Source organism: Cervus elaphus, chromosome 9 (genome assembly GCF_910594005.1).
Source record: "Cervus elaphus chromosome 9, mCerEla1.1, whole genome shotgun sequence".
In the NCBI taxonomy this organism is placed as follows: Eukaryota; Metazoa; Chordata; class Mammalia; order Artiodactyla; family Cervidae; genus Cervus; species Cervus elaphus.
The window spans coordinates 100,540,490-100,563,193 of NC_057823.1; the positions used below are offsets into that span (position 1 = coordinate 100,540,490).

At 35.5% G+C, this 22,704-nt stretch overlaps 1 protein-coding gene across 1 annotated transcript in view; it reads right to left on the minus strand.

The window, feature by feature from the left end:
• The window catches only part of LOC122700830 (solute carrier organic anion transporter family member 6A1-like), a 116,536-nt gene that overhangs the window by 17,248 nt on the left and 76,584 nt on the right, over window positions 1-22,704 (minus strand). Inside the window, exons 11-12 of the mRNA XM_043913860.1 lie at window positions 10,126-10,279; window positions 2,011-2,198 (exon numbers count right to left, since the gene is read on the minus strand). Coding sequence (XP_043769795.1) covers window positions 2,011-2,198; window positions 10,126-10,279 — 342 coding nt within the window. The remainder of the gene's footprint in view (window positions 1-2,010; window positions 2,199-10,125; window positions 10,280-22,704) is intronic.

The following is a 22,704-nucleotide window of genomic DNA, read 5'->3' on the forward strand; positions in this document are numbered from 1 at the left end:
CAGAACTTTCATCTTAAGGTGGAACTCTCACCTTCTAAGAAAACAGTAATATATACTGGAGATATTTGAGATCTGTCAATTCTGAGACCCTCTCAACATTTGCTATATCTTTTTGTGATATCTTTGTGATAACATTTGTGATTTCTTTGTGAATCTACAATCTGGTTCCTTGTTCTACTTCAATTTTGGTAATATTTATATGCAATTACAGCTCTTTTTTTGGTCTCATAACTGTACTAAAACAACATTATAAGTGTGCTCATGTGTGTTTGTGTGTGCATATTTATGTGTTTTATTCTTCTTATTGCTTTGTATAGTTACCAGGAGAAGTGAGAAGATTCAGAACCAGACTTCTAGAAAATTACAATCATCTTTCTCATCTCACTGCTGAGAATATTTGCTCAGAAGTTTCACATGAACTTTAAATAAGGCATGATCAATACTTTAATCATTATCTTCAACCTGAGCTTTCTCTTCTTGAATTTCTTATCTCAGTTAATGGATTATCATTCACTTAGTTCCCAGACTAGATATCTGGACATAGTACTACATTTTTCCACATTTTATACCAGGAACATCAAATTAATAACCTTGCCCTTTTATCCAAACTAAATATTTCTCAATTATGATCTATTCTTTCTCTCTTTAAATAGAGATAAATTCTGAAATGGTTTCCTAAGTTCTTTTCTTTGTTTCCAGTTTTGTCCCATCAGCTCCAGCACCTAGACTATCTTCAAAGTAATCTATCTAAAACACATATTTGATAACTTTTACTTCTGAAGTCTGCTCTCTTCAATGGCTTTCCGCTGTACACAGAATAACATCATTCATGTTAACATGGCAAAGAAAGCCTTCCATGACCAGGCCCTTATCAAGCTCAAATCTCCCTGTCCAATTCACAATCATGGTACTTTTGTAACAAACTTCTTGACAATTTGGTTAACACACTTTTACCACTACATTCCCTACTCATTTTTCCTGTTAAGAACTGTCCCCTGTTTGCTTGCATTGTGAGAAATCACTTATCTTTATGACTCAGTTCAAGTGCCACATTGTCTACAAGCATTTCCAAATCATCCTAGATAAAAATGACCATTTTTTCCTCCTTTGTTCCCAGGTCAACCCGTACAAGCTTTAATCAAGGCCTTCTAAGTACTCACTGCACTCCTTTTTATGTGTTTTTCTCCCCCTATTAAACTCTAAGCAATTTGAAGACAGGTCCATACAAGGTCTTTGTAGTTGCAGTACCAGATACAGGTGAATAAACTAAAGCCCACCTCATTGTACAGATATGTTCAATTTTTGTCACCCATCTAAACTGCAAGTTCATCGAAGACAGAGACCATATATGCCCAATTTAGATTTTTCATTGGTATATATTTATTCATGTTTTCTAGTCTATTTTTCTAGCAGACAACAAATTGCTTCTCATGACCTAAGGATTTATGCTAGCCTTTTGAAAAAAATAATTTGAAAATAATGACCAATTATTCTGTTACTATGATAAAAATATCAAATATACTTCATATATTCAGGAAGAACAAACGAATAACAAATGTTAGTTTAATTTAGAATAATAATCAACATATGTATTAAAATTCCAAAATTCTAGAAGCTATTATTATGTTCCTTTATTGATGACACTGATGATTTCTCATAGTCAAACTGGCTAATACAGAAGTAAATAGCCAATAAATATCTATAACCAATGAATGAACATTGAAATAATGTGTTAAAATTAAGATTTTTCTTATATCTATGAATTTTCCAGGTGTGTTAAATTAACGTTTAGTTTTAAATTAAACTAAATGTGTTTTCTACATACCTTCTGCAAACAAATTAGAGGATTAAGCACATAACAAGAATTTTGAAAATATAACAATTTTCCTCTCGAGCAGTTGCTACCTTGAAACAAAAGCTTAAATTATTTACTGCAATATTCTAAAAGCTTCCTAAAATTGTCTTTCACATGTATTAAATGAATAATGATTATGAATAGCATATACACACCGAAGGATGGTCAGGATGCCTGGTACATCAGCAAAAGCAGAAAATACAATTGTAGAAAAGATAAAAGCAACGAACAAAGGTAATTTATAACACTTTGAATCACATGTCCCACTTGTAGCATCAATAAAATCACCTTGATCATCTGCGGTTGTTAATCCTTCTTTAATGCAAGAACAATTGTAGTATGTCTATGAAAATGAAGATAGGAAACAATATTTAGAAATATAATCATAAGGCAAAAGTTCTTATAGTCATAAAATAAAAATTAAATCATTAACTGTAGGGAGACTAGGCAGTTTTATTAGTAAATATTTTTTGCTATGTTGCTGATATTTGTTGTTTTAGTCACTAACATGTCCAATTCTTTTGTGACCCCATGGTCTGTAGCCTACCAGGCTCTTCTGTACATGGGATTTCCCAGGCAAGAATACTGGAGTGGGTTGCCATTTCCTCCTCTAGGGGATCTTCCTGACCCAGGGATTGAACCAACATCTCCTGCATTGCAGACAGATTCTTTAACTGCTGAGCCACCGGGAAAGCCCAATTAGTAAATACACTGACATTAAATCTTCTATTGTTAATTTATAAATGAAGCACTAATGATAAATAATATCAAGGCATTTTACCTAACAAAGAATTGTGCACATGTGTATATATAATTATAGTTACTTAGGAAATATTCTATTAATTTAAGAAATTTCACTAAAAATATTTATATTTAATTGTACAATAACTGAGAGAGATATGGGTTGAGAATGAATAAGGAAAATATAATGAAAAAAATGGAATTTTAGGTGGGATTTGAAATATGGAGTTACTCAACTACAGACAGTTTTAGAACTGTGCTGAAAAGACAAGACTTTACTCTGTATGTGATGATGACAGGGCTGTTATCTATTAGGCAGAGGAGGCCCAGTGTGCCTAGGGCCCACAATACTTTCAGGACCAAAACAGAGGTTTTAATTTTAGTGTCTTTTAAAATCAGAGAAAAAATAAACGTCTTAATAAAGGAATATATTATAATGTATCAAGCCTAGATCATATTTGTCTTTACACCATTGCAGTTGAACATTAAATCAAACTCTCTCTCTCTTTCTCTTTCTTTTGTTTTAAGTGAAGGAAGAGGTTTACAAATGCAAAAGTGCCTAAAGTCAGTGTAAATCATAATGTAGTCCCTAACGAGAACCAATACAAACTTCGGGTTGTTATTTTAGTACTGGTAATTCAAGGAAGATGAATAGGTGACAATTTCTAAGAAGAGCTAAACAGAGCCAGAGATACAAAAACTAGTAAGCAATTTGCTAATATATTGAAAAGATTCTAAATTAAATAATCTTGTTGTTCTGTCGCTAAGTCACATCCAATTTTTGTGACTCTGTACTGCAGCACACCAGGCTTCCCTGTCCTTCACTGTCTCCCTGAGTTTGCTCATATTAATAGTAATAATTTTTAAAAATTCAGTAGAAATATTAAGCTAAGTTACTAGTGAAAGAATAAGGGGAAATAAAGATGACTTGAACCTCAGTGATTCAGAAAATGATGGTACAAAAGTCATATCAGTTGTTTAGGGAAGCTGCTTAGTGGTTGCTGGATATGTTAAACAAAAATAGAAATATCCAAATAGCAAATCATTCTTTCCACTGAATTTTTTTTATAATGCCCTTGTACCAAACATCATTCTAGGTGTTATGAAAACAGAGTAAACATACAACAGAAATCCCTGCCCTCATGTAGAAAATTTACTTGCATAAGTGATTTTTTTTTAATAAAAAGAACCTTTAATGAAGCACATGGTGATGAGTACTATGGATAAAAAAAATAAAGTAAGGAAAAATCAGAGAGATAATAGGGGTGAGTTTTGTATGGTCAGGTAATGCCACAATGATACAGTGATATTTAAGCAGAGATTTGAAGAAGGTAAGGAAGTGAGTCATTGTAGCTATCTGAAAGAAGTATATTCCAGGTAGGAAAAACAAAATAGAAATTAAAAAGGCTTGAGACTTGAGCTTGCTTGACAAGTTCAAAGAAAAGCAAGGTGAAAGATTTGGTTGAATCAGAGTGGACATAAAGAAAACTAAGAGAAAACAAGATCAGAATAATGAGGCAAGGATTTATACAGAAACTGGTAATTAGAAGAGCAATTAAGAACTTTGGTTTATATTCCCATTAGAGGGGTATATGTATAAATGATACATTTTAAAAGACCACTTTAGCAGCTGTATTGATACTACTGAATTGTGAAAGCAGAGAAAAGTTAAAAGGCTATTCAAATAAGATGCAAGTCAGTGGTGATTCGGGCTCGGGTATCAAAGAAAATGATGAAGATAATCAGATCCAGCGTGTATTTTAAAAGTAGATTTGAAGGGTTCTAGGGTAGGAATGGTTACCGGAAGGAGAAAGTCATATGGAGAAGGTCTCCCTGAAAGAAACTAAGATTTGCAGGCAAGGCAGGTCAGTCCAAGGCACAGAGAGAGAACCGAGAAAATACAATGACTTTACTTTCTCCTACCCCATCTTTCTGATTTTCTACGAGGACTTCTTACTAGCATATAATCCAGTCAGAAGCTAGACGGCAAAGGAATGCTCATCCTATAGTCTGGTCTTCTGGAACAATGAGTAGGGTAGAGAAGGCAGAAAGTAGATATCTAGCACAACAAATAATTGCAGGCCATAGAACCTAAGCTGACTGACAGGAAAAGTGAAAATATGAAGAAAGTTCAGTGAACAGATGATAGAATTACAAGATATTAGGCTCTGTGGGGTTATATCCAAAGAGATATAACCAAAATGGCAAAAGTTAAATTAAAAATGAAACATTAAGAAATATTCAATCCAAATAATAAAAGAGGAAGACAGATCTAACTCTACAATATCAATGGTTACAATAAATGTCAGTTGTCTAAAAATGCCAATTGAAAGACAGACATTAACAGAAATGAGGGAAAAAGCAAAAGCATATTATCCACGGGCTACAGGAGACACTTTAAACAGAAAGACATAACCATTGGAAAATAAAATGATGGAAGTAAGATGCACCATGAAAGCAGCAAGAAAATCTACAGTGACTGTTTAATATACAAAATATACTTCAAGAAAAAGAGTATTATCAGAGTTGAAAAGGAACATTTTGTAAAGATAAAAGAAACAGTTCATCAAGAAGCTGTGACAATTATTAATGTTATGCACACAATGAGAGAGTTTGAAAATGCATGAAGCCAAAATAAAGAGAGAAATAGATGACTGTGTAATTATGTTGATATATTTTATATATAATGCTTAAGATTTCATATATCATTACAAAATATGCAAAATGACAAGAATAATTGGCTTAAAACTAGAAGAACAAACAAAAGTAGACTACTACAAATAGTAGACTTGAAAACAAGAACTTTAAAACAGTAATTATTAATATTTTCCAGAAAATAGAAGGTAAATGGATAAAATATCTCAAAGAATATACAATTTCCCCAGGGGTTTGGATTCTACAAAAACACAGTGTTAGAACTGAAAAATACAATGAGTAAACTTACCACCTCAATTAATGGGTTTAACAGCAAAGCAGGCATAGCAGAAAACAGAAATAGCACCTGGAAGACAGGCCAATAGAAAATACCTAAACAGATGAAAGGAGATGGAAAATAGAGAAAAAAGGCAAAACAAAGGATGGGACACAGTAGAAAAGTCTATTTGCAGTCTATTAGGCAGAATTCTAAAACGGCACCTAAGAATCCCACCCCTCTAATTTATAAACCTGCATAACCCCTAGGTTGATAGAAACTGGTGAATTTTAATCCTCTTATTAAGTTTATGTTACACAGCATTGCTAAGAGATGGTAAATCTCACCCAATCAGGTAGTATATATAAGAAACTGGGCCTTTCCTGAACTCAGAGATTCAGAGCATGTGTCATAAGGGAGATTCCCTTGCTGGCTTTGAAGATGGAAGGAGTCAGGTAGCAAAGAAGGGGGGTGGCCTCTGAGACCTAAAATCGGCCCTTAGCAGACAGCTAACAAGCAAAAGGAGGCTTCATTTTTTACAGTCCAAAGGAACTAAATTTGGCCCATAATCTGAATGAGCTTGGAAGTAGATTTTTTCCCCAGAGCCTCCAGAAAGGAATATATTTCAGCCAATACCCTAATTTCAATCTGTGAGACTCTGAGCAGAGGACTGAGTGATGCCATATCTGGACTTCTGACCTGTCAGCTAACAAATGAGTATTATTTAAACACACTAACACTGTAATAATGGGTTATGCAGCAATATTAAGCTAACATATAGCACTTCCCCTCCAATAGAAGAGGAGAAAGTGAGGGAGAAACAATTACCAAGAATTTTCCAACTGATAGACATAAATCCAAAAACTAAAGATGCTATGTGAAACTCTAGCACAATAAACATAATGAAAACCACACCCAGGTACATCAAAGTAAAATTCTTGAAAATCAAAAACAAAGAGAAAATTCTAAAAGCAGCTAAGCAGCCAGAGACATAAGATGATATAATGGCATCTTTCAAATGCAGGGGTGGGGCAGAGAGCGGGGACAGATCATTGCCAATATAGAATTCCATGCCAAATGAAAACAGTTTTTCTTTTCAGAAATGGAAGGTAAAATATGGTTCTTCAGGAAGAAAGAAAATAATCTCATATGAAAACATGAAAATGCAAGGAAATGGGTAAATATAAATGCATATTGACTGTACAAAACAACAACAGAAAGGGTGTGGTGTGTGCTGCGTCTGACTCTTTGTGACCCCATGGACTGTAGCCCACCAGGCTCCTCTGTCCATGGGGATTCTCCAGGCAAGAATACTGGAGGGGGTTGCCATTTCCTCCTCCAGGGGATCTTCCCAACCCAGGGATCAAACCCAGGTCTCCTGCATTGCAGGTGGGTTCTTAACCATCTGAGTCACCAGGAAAGCCCATAATTTACATAGTTTATCAAAATTACATACGTCTGCAAGAATACTGGAATACGTCACCCAAGAATACTGGAGTGGGTAGCCTATCCCTTCTCCAGGGGATTTTCCTGACCCTTCAAACTGGGGTTTCCTGCATTGCAGGTGAATTCTTCACCAGGTGAGCCACCAGGGAAGCCCAAAAAAAGGATATGTGTCCTTAAAAATATATGGGGAAATAAAATATATATGACAAAAATAACACAAAGGAGGCAAATCAGTAAATGAAATTAAAATATTCTAGGGTTGTTTCAACTGGAAGAGACCCTAAGCCTGGATTCTTGTAATCCTTAACACTTTGGACAATACTGACTTTCCTTCTCTATAGATAATTAGAACAAGGCTCCTGTTGAACAAGAGCAGTCTCTAGAAGAAGCCCCCTGAAACTCCTATTTTATGATGAAAGCCATATCAGCTGCTGAAAAGAACTAATCCTAGTGAGAAGATCATGAAGAAAAGCTAGAGATTTCATTCATATCTATGTAAGGATATTTGAAGATTGGTTTTTCCAGTGGTCATGTATGAATGTGAGAGTTGGACTGTGAAGAAAGCTGAGTGCCAAAGAATTGATGCTTTTGAACAGTAGTGTTGAAGACTCTTGAGAGTCCCTTGGACTGCAAGGAGAATCCAACCAGTCCATCCTAAAGGCGATCAGTCTTGGGTGTTCATTGGAAGGACTGATGCTGAAGCTGAAACTCCAATACTTTGGCCACCTGATGCAAAGAGCTGCCTCATTTGAAAAGACCCTGATGCTGGGAAAGATTGAAGGCAGGAGGAGAAGGGGACGACAGAGGATGAGATGGCTGGATGGCATCACCGACTCGATGGACATGAGTTTGGGTAAACTCTGGGAGTTGGTGATGGACAGGGAGGCCTGGTGTGCTGCGATTCATGGGGTGGAAAGAGCCAGACACGACTGAGCGACTGAACTGAACTGACAGCATGGATAATAGCAATACATGTGGGTCTCAAAGAGGTAAAACACTTGGAATATTATCAACATGAATAGCAGATATCTGTTTTCAGTTTTGGTAAAGCTGTAATTTTTCATAGAAAATTCTAAATCTTCAGAGGTGTAGTATCTCCTACCACTCCTCTTGTAAATTTTTGCATAAGTCTAACTGAAGACCACTTAATTCTAACACATTTGACCCTGATCATACTTTGAATATGAACATTAAATCAGAATTATTTCAAAGTTGACATATTTTCATTGAAAAAAAAATTTCCAGAAGGAACTCCATTAGCACAATTTAGATACGTTAATTTTTTATATATAGTATTTCTCTTATTTAAATTTAATTTTGTTAAAATTATGTTTATTGGTATAAATTCTTTCCCACTTGAAGTTAATGTATATTTTATCCATTAATTGGCTCCATCTGTATCATTGTACTAATCATAACTTCTGCTACGGTCAGTTTTCCTTCAGAGACTTTATTGCTTTTCAAAACTAATTGTCTTGGGTAATTTGTAACATCTAATTTTTGGTCAAAAATATTTCATTCTTTTAATTTTTATTCAGCATCAAATGTTATCACAGAGCACCAGGCTGGGCTCCCTGTGTTATGTGGCAGCTTCCCACCAGCTATCTATTTTACAGATGATAGTGTATATATGTCAATACCAATGATATAAAAAAAAAAATGTTATCACACAGTTTGAGTCACGATTTTGTGAATTACTTCATTATTCCTCAAGAATTAATTATTCCTTACACAAGTTAAATTATAAAGACTTTTATGAAATAGAAACAAATCCCTAAAACGGATTCCCCAGAAAAATAAAGAGGGGTTAGAGCATTTCAGTGAGTGGAATTTTTGGCTCTTGAATATCCCATGGGATCAAAACACCAAAGTCAAACAGTTATGCTTTATACTGTGGTTACAATGTGAACACTTAAAAAATCATTCATTTAAAATAAGATTTTCCATAAGTTAATAAATTGTTGAAAATGGGTAACATATAGGAGTTCATTATGCTTTTCTACTACATTTAAAGTTTTCCATAGTAACCTATTTTGAATGATTTAAAATATTTTAAATATATTTTAAAATATATAAATCATCTAAAATATGTAAGTTTTTAGAAAATATAATACATATAAATAACCATCTTAAATTTTAAAAATTTAAAGAATCATTTTAAACATTTAAGAAAAAAAATTTTTAAGGGTACATAATCTTTTCAATATAAATATTCAATAAAAACTGAAGATATATTGTTAAATCATAGGCCAGAGAAAATACATCGAGGAACTAAAGTTGGTCAGGTACGTTATTATCTTGTAATAAAATTATCTGTTTGTAACAGCAAAAAAGAATATTGTGGTGTAGATACTAATAAATAAAGTACTAATAAAGTACTTTATTGCCTACTTGGGAAGATGGTATAATGTCCATTTGCTGCTGTTACTGCAAAGTCGCTTCAGTCGCGTCCGACTCTGTGCGACCCCATAGACGGCAGCCCACCAGGCTCCCCCGTCCCTGGGATTCTCCAGGCAAGAACCCTGGAGTGGATTGCCATTTCCTTCTCCAATGCATGAAAGTGAAAAGTGAAAGTGAAGTCGCTCAGTCTTGTCCGACTCGTAGCGACCTCAGGGACTGCAGCCCACCAGGCTCCCCCATCCATGGGATTTTCCAGGCAAGAATCCTGGAGTGGGGTGCCATTGCCTTCTCCAATAATGTCCATATATGAGGAAAAATGCTCTTTTCTCTTCCCCTCACAAAGACTAGACAAAAAAAGAGGAGAGAAACACTGAAAAAAATATGGACCGCAAAGTCATTCCCAGGCTTCCCTGGTGGCTCAGATGATAAAGAATCTGTCTACAATGCAGGAGACCCAGGTCCCATCCCTGGGTTGGGAAGATCCCCTGGAGAAGGGAATCTTGAGTATTCTTGTCTGGAGAATCCCATGGACAGAGGAGCCTGGCAGGCTACAGTCCACGGTGTCACAGAGTTGGACTCCATTGAGTGACTAACACTTTCACTTCACTTACAGTTCTCCGTAAGTCCTATGAATTGTGACCAATAAATCCACAATTTAAGAAAAGGAAAAATAAGGAGAAAAAAGGATTCTATAGAGAGCAAGAGTAAAATGTAAACATCTATAAGATGCACTTCTTAATGGAGAGAAAGAAGCATAATAGAAGATAATAACCTTGCTAGCCTTGAATGATTTAGACTGTGTACAACCTGCAAAGCAAGGAGAAAAATATGCAATATCATTTCTTCCACATGTAGCAGAATAAAATGCAGATGAGCATTTACAATGAGAATTGCAAGGAGCTGTCAGGTTTCCCAACTGCCCTGCTCTGTAAAAAAAAAAAAAGAGATTGAATGTAATTATAATACTACTGTATTATACATATTAACACATCAAGATATCAAAGAGATCAATAAAATATGATTATTAATTTTTAACAGATTTAGGTATAACTGATATACAATAAACTGTACATATACAAGGTGTACAATTCACATACACTTATGAAATCATCACTGCAATCATGTTAACGAACATGATCATCACCCACCACGGTTCCCCATGCTCCTTTGTATTAATGATTCCTCCATCCCACGGCATCTGCTGATCTACTTTCTGACAGTATTCATTAGTTTCAATTTCAAAGCATTTTATGAAATGGAATCTTACAGTATGTGCCCTTTCTTTGTCTGACTTCTTTCATGAAGTTGGTCTTTACATGGTCTTTGTATGGTCATATGCTTCCATGTCTTTTGAGTAACATCAAGAAGTAGAATTTTTGGATCATATGGTAGGTGTTCATTTAACTTTTTAAGAAACTGTCAGTTTTCCAAAGTGATTGTGTTCTTTCATATTCTCAGAAACAGTATATAAGATTTCAACTGTTTCCTATATTTCTTGCCAACACTTGGAATAGTCTTTTTAATTTTAGACATTCTAACAAAGATATAGTTTGAGAGTCCCTTGGACTGCAAGGAGATCCAACCAGTCTATCCTAAAGGAAATCAGTCCTGAATATTCATTGGAAGGACTGATGGTGAAGCTGAAATGCCAATACCTTGGCCACCTGATGCGAAGAACTGACTCATTTGAAAAGACCCTGATGCTGGGAAAGATTGAGGGCAGGAGGAGAAGGGAACGACAGAGGATGAGGTGGTTGGATGGCATCACCGACTCAATGGACATGAGTTTGGGTGAACTCCGGGAGTTGGTGATGGACAGGGAGGCCTGGCATGCTGCAGTCTATGGGGTCGCAAAGAGTCAGACACAAATGAGTAACTGAACTGAACTGAATATGAGTTTCCCTAATGACTGATGCTAGACATCTTCCCATGCACTTATTTTTCATCTACATTTATTATTTAGTTAAATATCTGTTCAAATCTTCTCCCCATTTTTGTGGTTTTCTTATTATTAAGCATTGAGTGTTGTTAATATTATCAAGAAATCAAGTCCTTTGTTAAACATGATTTTCAAATATCTTCTCATAGTCTATGGTCTGTCTCTGCATTACTTTAATAGACTCTTTCAAAGAGCATTTTTTTTATTTTAATTAAGTCCAATTTATCAATATATTTCTTTATGGATCACATACTTGGTGTCATACCTAAGAAATCTTTGCTGAACACAGTTCAGTTCAGTTCAGTCACTCAGTCGTGTCCGACTCTTTGCAACCCCATGAATCGCAGCACGCCAGGCCTCCCTGTCCATCACCAACTCCCGGAGTCCACCTAAATCCATGTCCATTGAGTCAGTGATGCCATCCAGCCATGTCATCTTCTGTTGTCCCCTTCTCCTTCTGCCCCCAAGCCTTCCCAGCATCAGGGTCTTTTCCAATGAGTCAACTCTTCACATGAGGTGGCCAAAGTACTGGAGTTTCAGCTTCAACATCAGTCCTTCCAATGAACACCCAGGACTGATCTTTACGATGGACTGGTTGGATCTTCTTGCAGTCCAAGGGACTCTCAAGAGCCTTTTCCAACAGCACAGTTCAAAAGCATCATTTCTTTGGCTCTCAGCTTTCTTCACAGTCCAACTCTCACATCCATACATGACTACTGGAAAAACCATAGCCTTGACTAGACGGACCTTTGTTAGCAAAGTAATGTCACTGCTTTTAAATATGCTATCTAGGTTGGTCATAACTTTCTTTCCAAGGAGTAAGCATCTTTTTTTTTCATTTACTTTTATTAGTTGGAGGCTAATTACTTTAATTTCATGGCTGCAATCACCATCTGCAGTGATTTTGGGGCCCCCAAAAATAAAGTAACCCACTGTTTCCCCATCTGTCTGCCATGAAGTGATGGGACCGACTGCCATGATCTTAGCTTTCTGAATGTTGAGCTTTAAGCCAACTTTTTCACTCTCCTCTTTCACTTTCATCAAGAGGCTTTTTAGTTCCTCTTCACTTTCTGCCATAAGGGTGGTATCATCTGCATATCTGCATATCGTCTGATATTTCCCCAGCAATCTTGCTGAACACGAGTTCACATAAATTTTTTCTCATATCCCTGGAATTTTACATTTTACATCTACCACCCATGTTAAATTAATTATTAGCATGTATAATACGTGGGCTTCCCTGGCAGCTCAGACAGTAAAGCGTCCACCTGCAGTGCAGGAGACCCAGGTTCGATCCCTGGGTCCGGAAGATACCCTGGAGAAGGAAATGGCAACCCACTCCAGTACTCTTGCCTGGAAAATCCCATGGACGGAGGAGCCTAGTGGGCTACAGTCCATGGGGTTGCAAAGAGTCGGACACGACTGAGCAACTTCACTTTCTTTCTTTATTGTATAATATACAGATCAAAGTTCAGTTGTTTAAATATAGATATCTAAGTGTTCCATAAACTGCACATTCACTCTGTCATAAATCAATTATCTATATATGTATTTGTGTACTTTTGGACTTTATTCTGTTCCACCGGCTTATTTGTCTACATTACACCAATACTACTTTCATGATTATTGTGGCTTTATAATAAGTCTTGAAATCAAATAGTGTTAGCCCTCCATCTTTGTTCTTTAGAATTGTTTGTTTGTGGTTTTTCTAGGTCCTTTGCATAGCTATACGAATTTAAATGTCATTTTTCCAATATGTAAAGAAGGAAGCTCACTAGGATTTTGGTTGTGATTACATTGAATACACGCATTAATTCTGTATTAACATCTGAAGATTAACATCTTAAAGATATTGAGTCTTTTAATCCACCAACATTGGATGGATATCTCTTCATTTTAAAATTTAGGTCTTTAATTTCTTTCAGCAAGTTTTACTGTAATCATTATATAGAGTTTTTACATCTTCTATCGTATTTATCTTTAATATTTTCTTTTTCTTGATACTATTGCTAATGGTATTGTTGTTTAATATCAATTTTAAGTTGTTTGTAGGTAGTATATAAAATGTCAAAGATTTTTGAATATTGATATTTTCTTCTACAGAATTTTTTCTTGCTTAATAGTATTGTTAACATTATTTTTTAAGCTTTTCTAGTTTTATTGAAAGATAATTTACACTTTATAAGCTTAAGATGTACAGCATAATTATTAGACTTACATATGTCATGAAATGATCACCACAATAAGTTTAGTGAGCATACATCATCAATATAAAATTAAAAAGAAAAAAAAAATTTCCTTGTAATGAGAACTCTTAGAATTTACTCTAACAACTTTCATCTCGAATATGTAGCAGTATTAATTACATTTGTCTAGTGTCCATTACATCCCTGGTACTTATATATAACTGGTAGTTTGTACATTTCCACTGCCTTCATTCAGTTTCTGCTCCCTTAAACCCCTGCCTTAGTAACCCACGAATCTGATCTATTTTTCTATGAGTTAGTTAGTTGATTGGTTAGTTGGTTTTTGAAGTATAATTGGTCTACAACACTGTTAGTTCCTGTTACACAGCATGGTGATGTGGTTTTCTATACATTTCAAACTTACCATCACACTAAGTCTAGTTTCAATACATCACCACACAAAGATATTACACAGTTATTGACTATAATGCCCAGACTGCACATTTCATACCCATAACTCACTTATTTTGCAACTAAAAGTTTGTACCTCCTAAACTCCCTCACCTCTTTAATTCCTCCCCTCAACTCCCTTCCTTCTGGCAAGCACTTGTGTGTTCTCTGCATCTATACAACTTTGTTTCTGGTATGTGATGTTTGTTCATTCATTTTTTAAATAGATTCCACACATAAGTAAAATCACACAGTATTTGTCTTTGAAATATTTAACTTATATTTAAAGACCCTTTATTTCCATCTTTGTTGTTACAAATGGCACGATTTCATTATTATTTATGACTAATACTCCACTGCATGTGTATTACATCTTTTTTATACATGCCTCTATTCATGGGCACTCGGGTTGTTTCTGTGCCTTTGGCTATTGTAAATAATGCTGTAATAATTACAGAGGTGCATATATCTTTTCTAGTTAGTGCTTTTCTTCTCTTCAGCCAAATACTGAGGAGCAGAAAATAAACTTGTATGTATGCTTTGTACATTTTGGATATAAATCCCTTGTTAGATACATCCTTTGCAAATATCTTCTCCCATTAAGTAGGCAGCCTTTATGTTTTGACGCTTTCTTTCACTGAACAAAAGATTTTTAGTTTGATGTAGTCCCATTTGTTTATGTTTTATTTGTTTTCTTTGCCTGAGGAGACATCCAAACCTATCACTAAGACTGAAGTCAAAGAGTGTACTGCCCGTTTTCTTTCAGTACTTTCGTAATCTCAGGTCTAACATTTAAGTCTTTAATCCATCTTGAATTTATTTTTGTTTATGGTCTGAGAGACTAGACCAGTTTGATTCTTTTGCATGTAGCTGTTCAGTTTTCCCAATACCATTTGTTGAAGAAGCTGTCTTTTCCCCATTGTATATATCTTCATTGTTGTAGCTTAACTGTCCATGTAAGATTGGTTTTATTTCCACTGATTATGTGTCTGTGTTTTGCCTCTGCTATACGTTTTGATGACTGTAGCTCTGTAGTATAGTTTGAAATCAGGGGAGCATGATTTCTTCTTTCATGAGATTATTTTGGCTGCTTAGGGTCTTTTGTTTCCTTACAAATTTTAGCATTAGTTTTTCTAGTTCTCTGAAAAATGTCATTGATATTTTTAGGACTTGCACTGAATCTGAAGTTTTCCTTGGGTAGTATGGTCATTTTAACAATATTAATTATTCCACCCATCAACATGGTCTATCTTTCCGTCTGTGAGTGTCATCTTCTATTTCATGCATCATTGTCCATTATAGTCTTCTGAGTACAAGTCCTTTACCTTCTTAGATTTACTTCTAGGTATTCTCTTCTTGTAATGCATTTAAAATGGGACTTCTTTCTTTTCTTTTTAATTTTTAAACATGTATTTGTTTTTGGCTGTGCTGGATCTTCATTGCTGTGTGCAGGCTTTCTCTAGTTGCAGTGAGTGTGGGTTACTCTTCACGGCAGTGTGCCGGCTTCTCATTTCAGCGGCTTCTCTGGTTGCAGAGCACGGCCTCTGAGGCACACAGGCTTCAGCAGTTGTGGCGTGTGGACCCTCAGCGCACAGGCTCAGTAGTTGTGGGCACGGCTCAATTGCCTCACAGCATGTGGGATTTTCCCAGACCAGGGATGAAACCACTGTGCCCTGTATTGCAAGGTGGATTCTTAATTACTGGACCACCTGGGAAGCTGGACATTGTTTTCTAAACTTCTCATGGTATGATGTTAGTGTACAGAAATGCAACCGATTTCTGTGTATTAAATTTGTATCCTGCAACATTACTGAATTCACTGATGAGCTCTAATAGTTTTTATATCCTGTTTTGAATCCTTTCCTGTAACTCTATATACTTTCATTAGAGTATTTAGAACTTTTACGTTTAGAGAAATTATTAATAGGTATATACTTACTGTCATTTTGTTCACTTTGGGGGGTTTGTTTCTGTGGGTCTTTTTTGTTCCTTTCTCTTCTTTTGCTCTCGTCCCTTGTGATTTGATGACTATTTCTAGTGTTATGTTTGGATCCCTTTCTTGTGTGTGTGTCTGTGTAACTAACAGATTTTTTATTTGCAGTTACCATTAGGTAGGTACACACACACAGAGACACACGCATCATTATTTGGTTATTTATCTCAAGTTCAAACACATTTTAATAACCCTGCATTTTTGCTCCACCCATGTTTCCTGTTTTTTACCTACTTTACATCTTTTTGTGTATCCCTTAACTATTTATTGCAGATATAATTTTATTTTATTTTATTTTATTTTTTTTATTATTATTATTTTTTTTTCCAGTGGGTTTGTCATACATTGATATGAATCAGCCATGGATTTACATGTATTCCCAATCCCGATCCCCCCTCTCACCTCCCTCTCCACCCGATTCCTCTGGGTCTTCCCAGTGCACCAGGCCGGAGCACTTGTCTCGTGCATCCCACCTGGGCTGGTGATCTGTTTCACCATAGATAGTATATATGCTGTTCTTTTGAAATATCCCACCCTCACCTTCTCCCACAGAGTTCAAAAGTCTGTTCTGTATTTCTGTGTCTCTTTTTCTGTTTTGCATATAGGGTTATCGTTATCACCTTTCTAAATTCCATATATATGTGTTAGTATACTGTAATGGTCTTTATCTTTCTGGCTTACTTCACTCTGTATAATGGGCTCCAGCTTCATCCATCTCATTAGGACTGGTTCAAATGAATTCTTTTTAATGGCTGAGTAATATTCCATGGTGTATATGTACCACAGCTTCCTTATCCATTCGTCTGCTGATGGGCATCTAGGTTGCTTCCATGTCCTGGCTATTATAAACAGTGCTGTGATGAACATTGGGGTGCACGTGTCTCTTTCAGATCTGGTTTCCTCAGTGTGTATGCCCAGAAGTGGGATTGCCGGGTCATATGGCAGTTCTATTTCCAGTTTTTTAAGAAATCTCCACACTGTTTTCCATAGCGGCTGTACTAGTGTGCATTCCCACCAACAGTGTAAGAGGGTTCCCTTTTCTCCACACCCTCTCCAGCATTTATTGCTTGTAGACTTTTGGATAGCAGCCATCCTGACTGGCGTGTAATGGTACCTCATTGTGGTTTTGATTTGCATTTCTCTAATAATGAGTGATGTTGAGCATCTTTTCATGTGTTTGTTAGCCATCTGTATGTCTTCTCTGGAGAAATGTCTGTTTAGTTCTTTGGCCCATTTTTTGATTGGGTCATTTATTTTTCTGGAATTGAGCTGCAGGAGTTGCTTGTATATTTTTGAGATTAATCCTTTGTCTGTTTCTTCATTTGCTATTATTTTCTCCCAATCTGAGGGCTGTCTTTTCACCTTGCTTATAGTTTCCTTTGTAGTGCAAAAGCTTTTAAGTCTCATTAGGTCCCATTTGTTTAGTTTTGCTTTTATTTCCAATATTCTGGGAGGTGGGTCATAGAGGATCTTGCTGTGATTTATGTCGGAGAGTGTTTTGCCTATGTTCTCCTCTAGGAGTTTTATAGTTTCTGGTCTTACATTTAGATCTTTAATCCATTTTGAGTTTATTTTTGTGTATGGTGTTAAGCTAACACCTATCTTACTCAAACTCTTCCAGAAAATTGCAGATGAAGGTAAGCTTCCAAACTCATTCTATGAGGCCACCATCACCCTAATTCCAAAACCAGACAAAGATGCCACAAAAAAAGAAAACTACAGGCCAATATCACTGATGAACATAGATGCAAAAATCCTTAACAAAATTCTAGCAAACAGAATCCAACAACATATTAAAAAAATCATACACCATGACCAAGTGGGCTTTATCCCAGGAATGCAAGGATTCTTTAATATCCGCAAATCAATCAATGTAATACACCACATTAACAAATTGAAAGATAAAAACCATATGATTATCTCAATAGATGCAGAGAAAGCCTTTGACAAAATTCAACACTCATTTATGATTAAAACTCTCCAAAAAGCAGGAATAGAAGGAACATACCTCAACATAATAAAAGCTATATATGACAAACCCACAGCAAGCATCACCCTCAATGGTGAAAAATTGAAGGCATTTCCCCTGAAATCAGGAACAAGACAAGGGTGCCCACTCTCACCACTACTATTCAACATAGTGTTGGAAGTTCTGGCCACAGCAATCAGAGCAGACAAAGAAGTAAAAGGAATCCAGATAGGAAAAGAAGAAGTAAAACTCTCACTGTTTGCAGATGACATGATCCTCTATATAGAAAACCCTAAAGACTCTACCAGAAAATTACTAGAGCTAATCAATGAATATAGTAAAGTTGCAGGATATAAAATTAACACACAGAAATCCCTTGCATTCCTATATACTAACAATGAAAAAACAGAAAGAGAAATTAAGGAAACGATACCATTCACCATTGCAACAAAAAGAATAAAATACTTAGGAGTATATCTACCTAAAGAAACAAAAGACCTATACATAGAAAACTATAAAACACTGATGAAAGAAATCAAAGAGGACACAAACAGATGGAGAAACATACCGTGTTCATGGATTGGAAGAATCAATATAGTCAAAATGGCTATACTACCCAAAGCAGTCTATAGATTCAATGCAATCCCTATCAAGCTACCAACGGTATTTTTCACAGAACTAGACCAAAGAATTTCACAATTTGTATGGAAATACAAAAAACCTCGAATAGCCAAAGTAATCTTGAGAAAGAAGAATGGAACTGGAGGAATCAACCTGCCTGACTTCAGACTCTACTACAAAGCCACAGTCATCAAGACAGTATGGTACTGGCACAAAGACAGATATATAGATCAATGGAACAGAATAGAAAGCCCAGAGATAAATCCACGAACCTATGGACACCTTATCTTTGACAAAGGAGGCAAGGATATACAATGGAAAAAAGACAACCTCTTTAACAAGTGGTGCTGGGAAAACTGGTCAACCACTTGTAAAAGAATGAAACTAGAACACTTTCTAACACCATGCAGATATAATTTTATTAGTTTTGCCTTTTAGGCTTTCTACCAACTTTACATGTGGTTGATTTACTATCTTTCCTTCATATTGCTGTCGCCAATGAGTTTTTTTCCTTTTGTAATTTTCATGTTTCTAGTAATGGTCTTTTCTTTTTTAGTTAGAGAAGTCCTTTTAATATTTCTTATAAAGCTAGATTGGTGGTGCTGAACTTTTAGCTTTTGCATATTTAACTTTTTATCTCTCCATCACATCTGAATAAAAGCCCTGTTTGGTATAGTATTAGGTTTTTTCCCTTTCATCACTTTAAATACATCAAGCCACTCCCTTCTGGTCTACAGAGTTTCTGTTGAAAAGTCAATTGATAGCCTATGGGAGTTAATAATACTATTTTTAATACTGATTTCTACAGTTGTAGGTAGCATATATAAATGACATAGATTCTTGTAGGTTGATTTGTATCTTACAAACTTGCTAAGCTCATTTTATTATAGTGTTTTTTTGCATTTTCTACATAGGCAATGGTATCGACAACAGAGTTTTGTTTCTGATGCTTTTTGTTTATGTTTTTTCTTACATTATTGCAGTGGTTAGAACCTTTATTTGGATTTTTAAATTGTCTTCTACTTGAATTTTTATCATATGGATTACTGGTATAACTGTGTTAATATTCTTCTCTGATAATCTTAACATATACATCAGTTATGGGTCTGTAATTTTGCTCATCATTATGGGTTGTATTTTTCTGCTGATTTGAATTTAATTTTTCAAGGATTATTAGGTCTTGTAAATGTCACCATCTTGGAAACTAGATATTTCTGTACTTGTATAAATAAGCTTTGTTCTGGAATGCAGCTAATTTATAGGTAAATGCTTTGCCTTTTTGAGCTCTTGCTCCCAAGATTTGTTAGAGCCAAAGTAGTGCTCAGTTTAGAGCTAATTATTACCCATTACTGAGGCAAGATCCTTCTGTATACTGTATGCTCTGTGATTCTGGAGGTTTCCCAGTCTAACCAGTCAGAACAGGTACTAAGCCCAACAGTGTGTGTGTGTGATGGGCTCTGCTTGCTTTAATTTTTTTTTTCCTTTGTAGCCTTGGACCCAGCTACCTTACTCACATGTATGCTAGTCAGCACTCTCCTTCATGCTTCATCCTCTGTAGATACGCTGTGTCTTCTGGTATACTATCCTCTGAATTCTAGCTGCACTGGTTTTTGTCTGGGCTCCCAGCTTAATTGCTTCAACTCAGGGAGTTTGATGGAATCTGTATGGTTCCCCCTTCCTGTATCATGACCTCAAAACTCTCTTAAGGCAGTAAGCTGGAGGAATTATAAGGCTCACCTTAGATGTTTCCTACCTCTCATGTATCACTGTCTTTCACTGACCGATTCCTCTGTCATGTAAACCACTGTCTCAATTTTTGTCAAATTTTTGGTTGGCTTGTGTAGTAGGGGAAATGTGTTATTCCATCTTGGCTGAAAGTGGAAATCCAGAACAATTTCTAAATATAAATTTATAAGGAAATCAAAGGATCTTAATTTACATTATTAGTAATTTGAAAAAGTAGCTATATTTAAAAATCATTTTTAAGACTATCACTTTTTATTTATAAACTATGTATTTGAACCAATATAGGCAGCATGAACTAATTCTGGGTAAAGTGCACGAATTTATTGAGAGAATGTCAAAGAGCTCATAGAAATAAATAAGAAGCCTCAAAAAGTAGATTCTAAAAACCATCGAGAACCAAAAAAAGGCAAGCAAAAGTACATTATAGGACTAATCTTCTTAGTGAGATGTCCCCCGTGCCTCCACCCCCGGGATCTGATGCAATGCAGTATTCAGTTTTACACTGGCTGCTGCAGGTAATCTCTGACTGACCATGGGCTTTTTTCTTACTTTCTGAAAAATCAAAATCTTGAGGGAGCAGTCCAATCAGATGAGCCTAACTCATACACCTGCTGATGAGAAGACTAGTATGTATTTCCTTTTGGTTAACTTAGGGGGCTTCCCTGATCATTCAGTTGGTAAAGAATCTGCCTGCAATGCAGGAGACCCCGGTTTGATTCCTGGGTTGGGAAGACCCACTGGACAAGGGACACATGAGGCAAGGCCCTGACTGACATGTATACACTGAATGAGCCCCAAACAGGAGAAATGATGAATATTAGGCAACAAGAAGGTATAGTTTCTGTATAAATTTGTAATATATATTATTGCATAAGTTTTTGTTGATGCTATTTCATCTAAGTTTATGAGAGATATTGTTCTGCGTGATCCATTTTTTTTTTTTTTTACTGTCTTTGGCTTTGCTATCAGAATAATACCAGCCTCATCAATCAAGTTAGGAAGTACTCTTTCCATTTATACTTTCTAGAAGATACTGTGTAGAATCACTGTTAATTCTTTAAATATTTGGTAGAATTCTTCAGTGAAATCATCTGGGCCAGAATATGTTTTAGGGGTACTTTGTAAACGGTGGATTCAGTTTGTTTAATAGTTCCTTCTATAACTATTCACATTATCTATTTCATTTTGGGTGAGTTCTTTTTCTGTTTTCAAGAATTAGTCCACATTACCTGTCAAATTTATAAGTGTGGAGTTACTTTTGGTGGGCCCTTATTATTCTTTAAATATCTATGCAGATAGTTATTGCCTATTTTATTCCTCACAATGGTAAATTGTATGTTTTCTGCTTTTTTCTTTGTTAATCTTGCTAGTGATGTTTCAATTTTATTGATCTTTAAAAGAATAAGGTGGTTTTTTTTTTGTTTGATTGATTTCTACTTGTATTATTATTTGCTTCCTTCTGCTGCTTTCGAGTGTATTTTGCCCTTAAGTTCTTGGGTGGGAGCTTAGATTATTGAGATATTCCTTATTTTCTATTATATGCATTTAGTACTATAAATTTCCCTCTCAGTACTGTTTTAGTTTGGTCCCACAATTGCAATATGTGGTATTTTCATTTTCATTCAGGTAAATGTATTTTCTATTAATTTCTCTTCAGACTGCTTTGATCTGTGGGTGCTTTAGAAGTGTGTTATGCGGTTTCCAAGTGTTTAGAGATTGTCTCATTATTGTTGTTTGATGATAGTTTGATTCTGCTGTGGTACAATGCTCTGTATAGTTTCAGTTCTTTTATATTTTAAAGGTCTGTTTATAACCCAAAATATGGCCTATTTTGGTATATATTCCATTTGTATTCAAAAAGAATAGGTATTCTGCTGCTGTTGACTGGAGTGTTCCATAAATATAAATTAGTTTAAGCTGACTGACTGTGCTATTAGTACTTTTTTATCTCCCTTGAGAGACTTGCAATAAAGTTTTCAAGTATATTTTTGGATTTATCTTTTTTCTTTCAGTTTTACTAGCTTTTTCCTCTTAGATCTTGAGTATCTGTTGTTAGCTGCACACTTAAGTAGAATTGTTTGCTCTTTGTAAATTGACCATTTTATAATTTTGCGATGTTTCTTTATCCCCCTGATTTTCTTGATTCTGAAGCCTGATATTAATATATTTATTTTAGATTTCTTTTGTTTAGTGTTTGTATGTTATGATTTTTTTCATCTTTTGACTTTCAATATATATGTCATTATTTATTGTAGATTTCATGTAGACTGAGTTTAGCTTAGGTTTACTTTTTTAAACAATAGGTAGGTTTAGATTAGGGATCAATGAATACATTCAGTAAGGAGCCAGACAGCAAACATTTAGGCTTCACAAGACTTGTGCTGTCTGTTGTATATTCTCAGGTATCTGGGAGCCGACTGTGGTCTTCCTAGAGACTGGGGAAGACA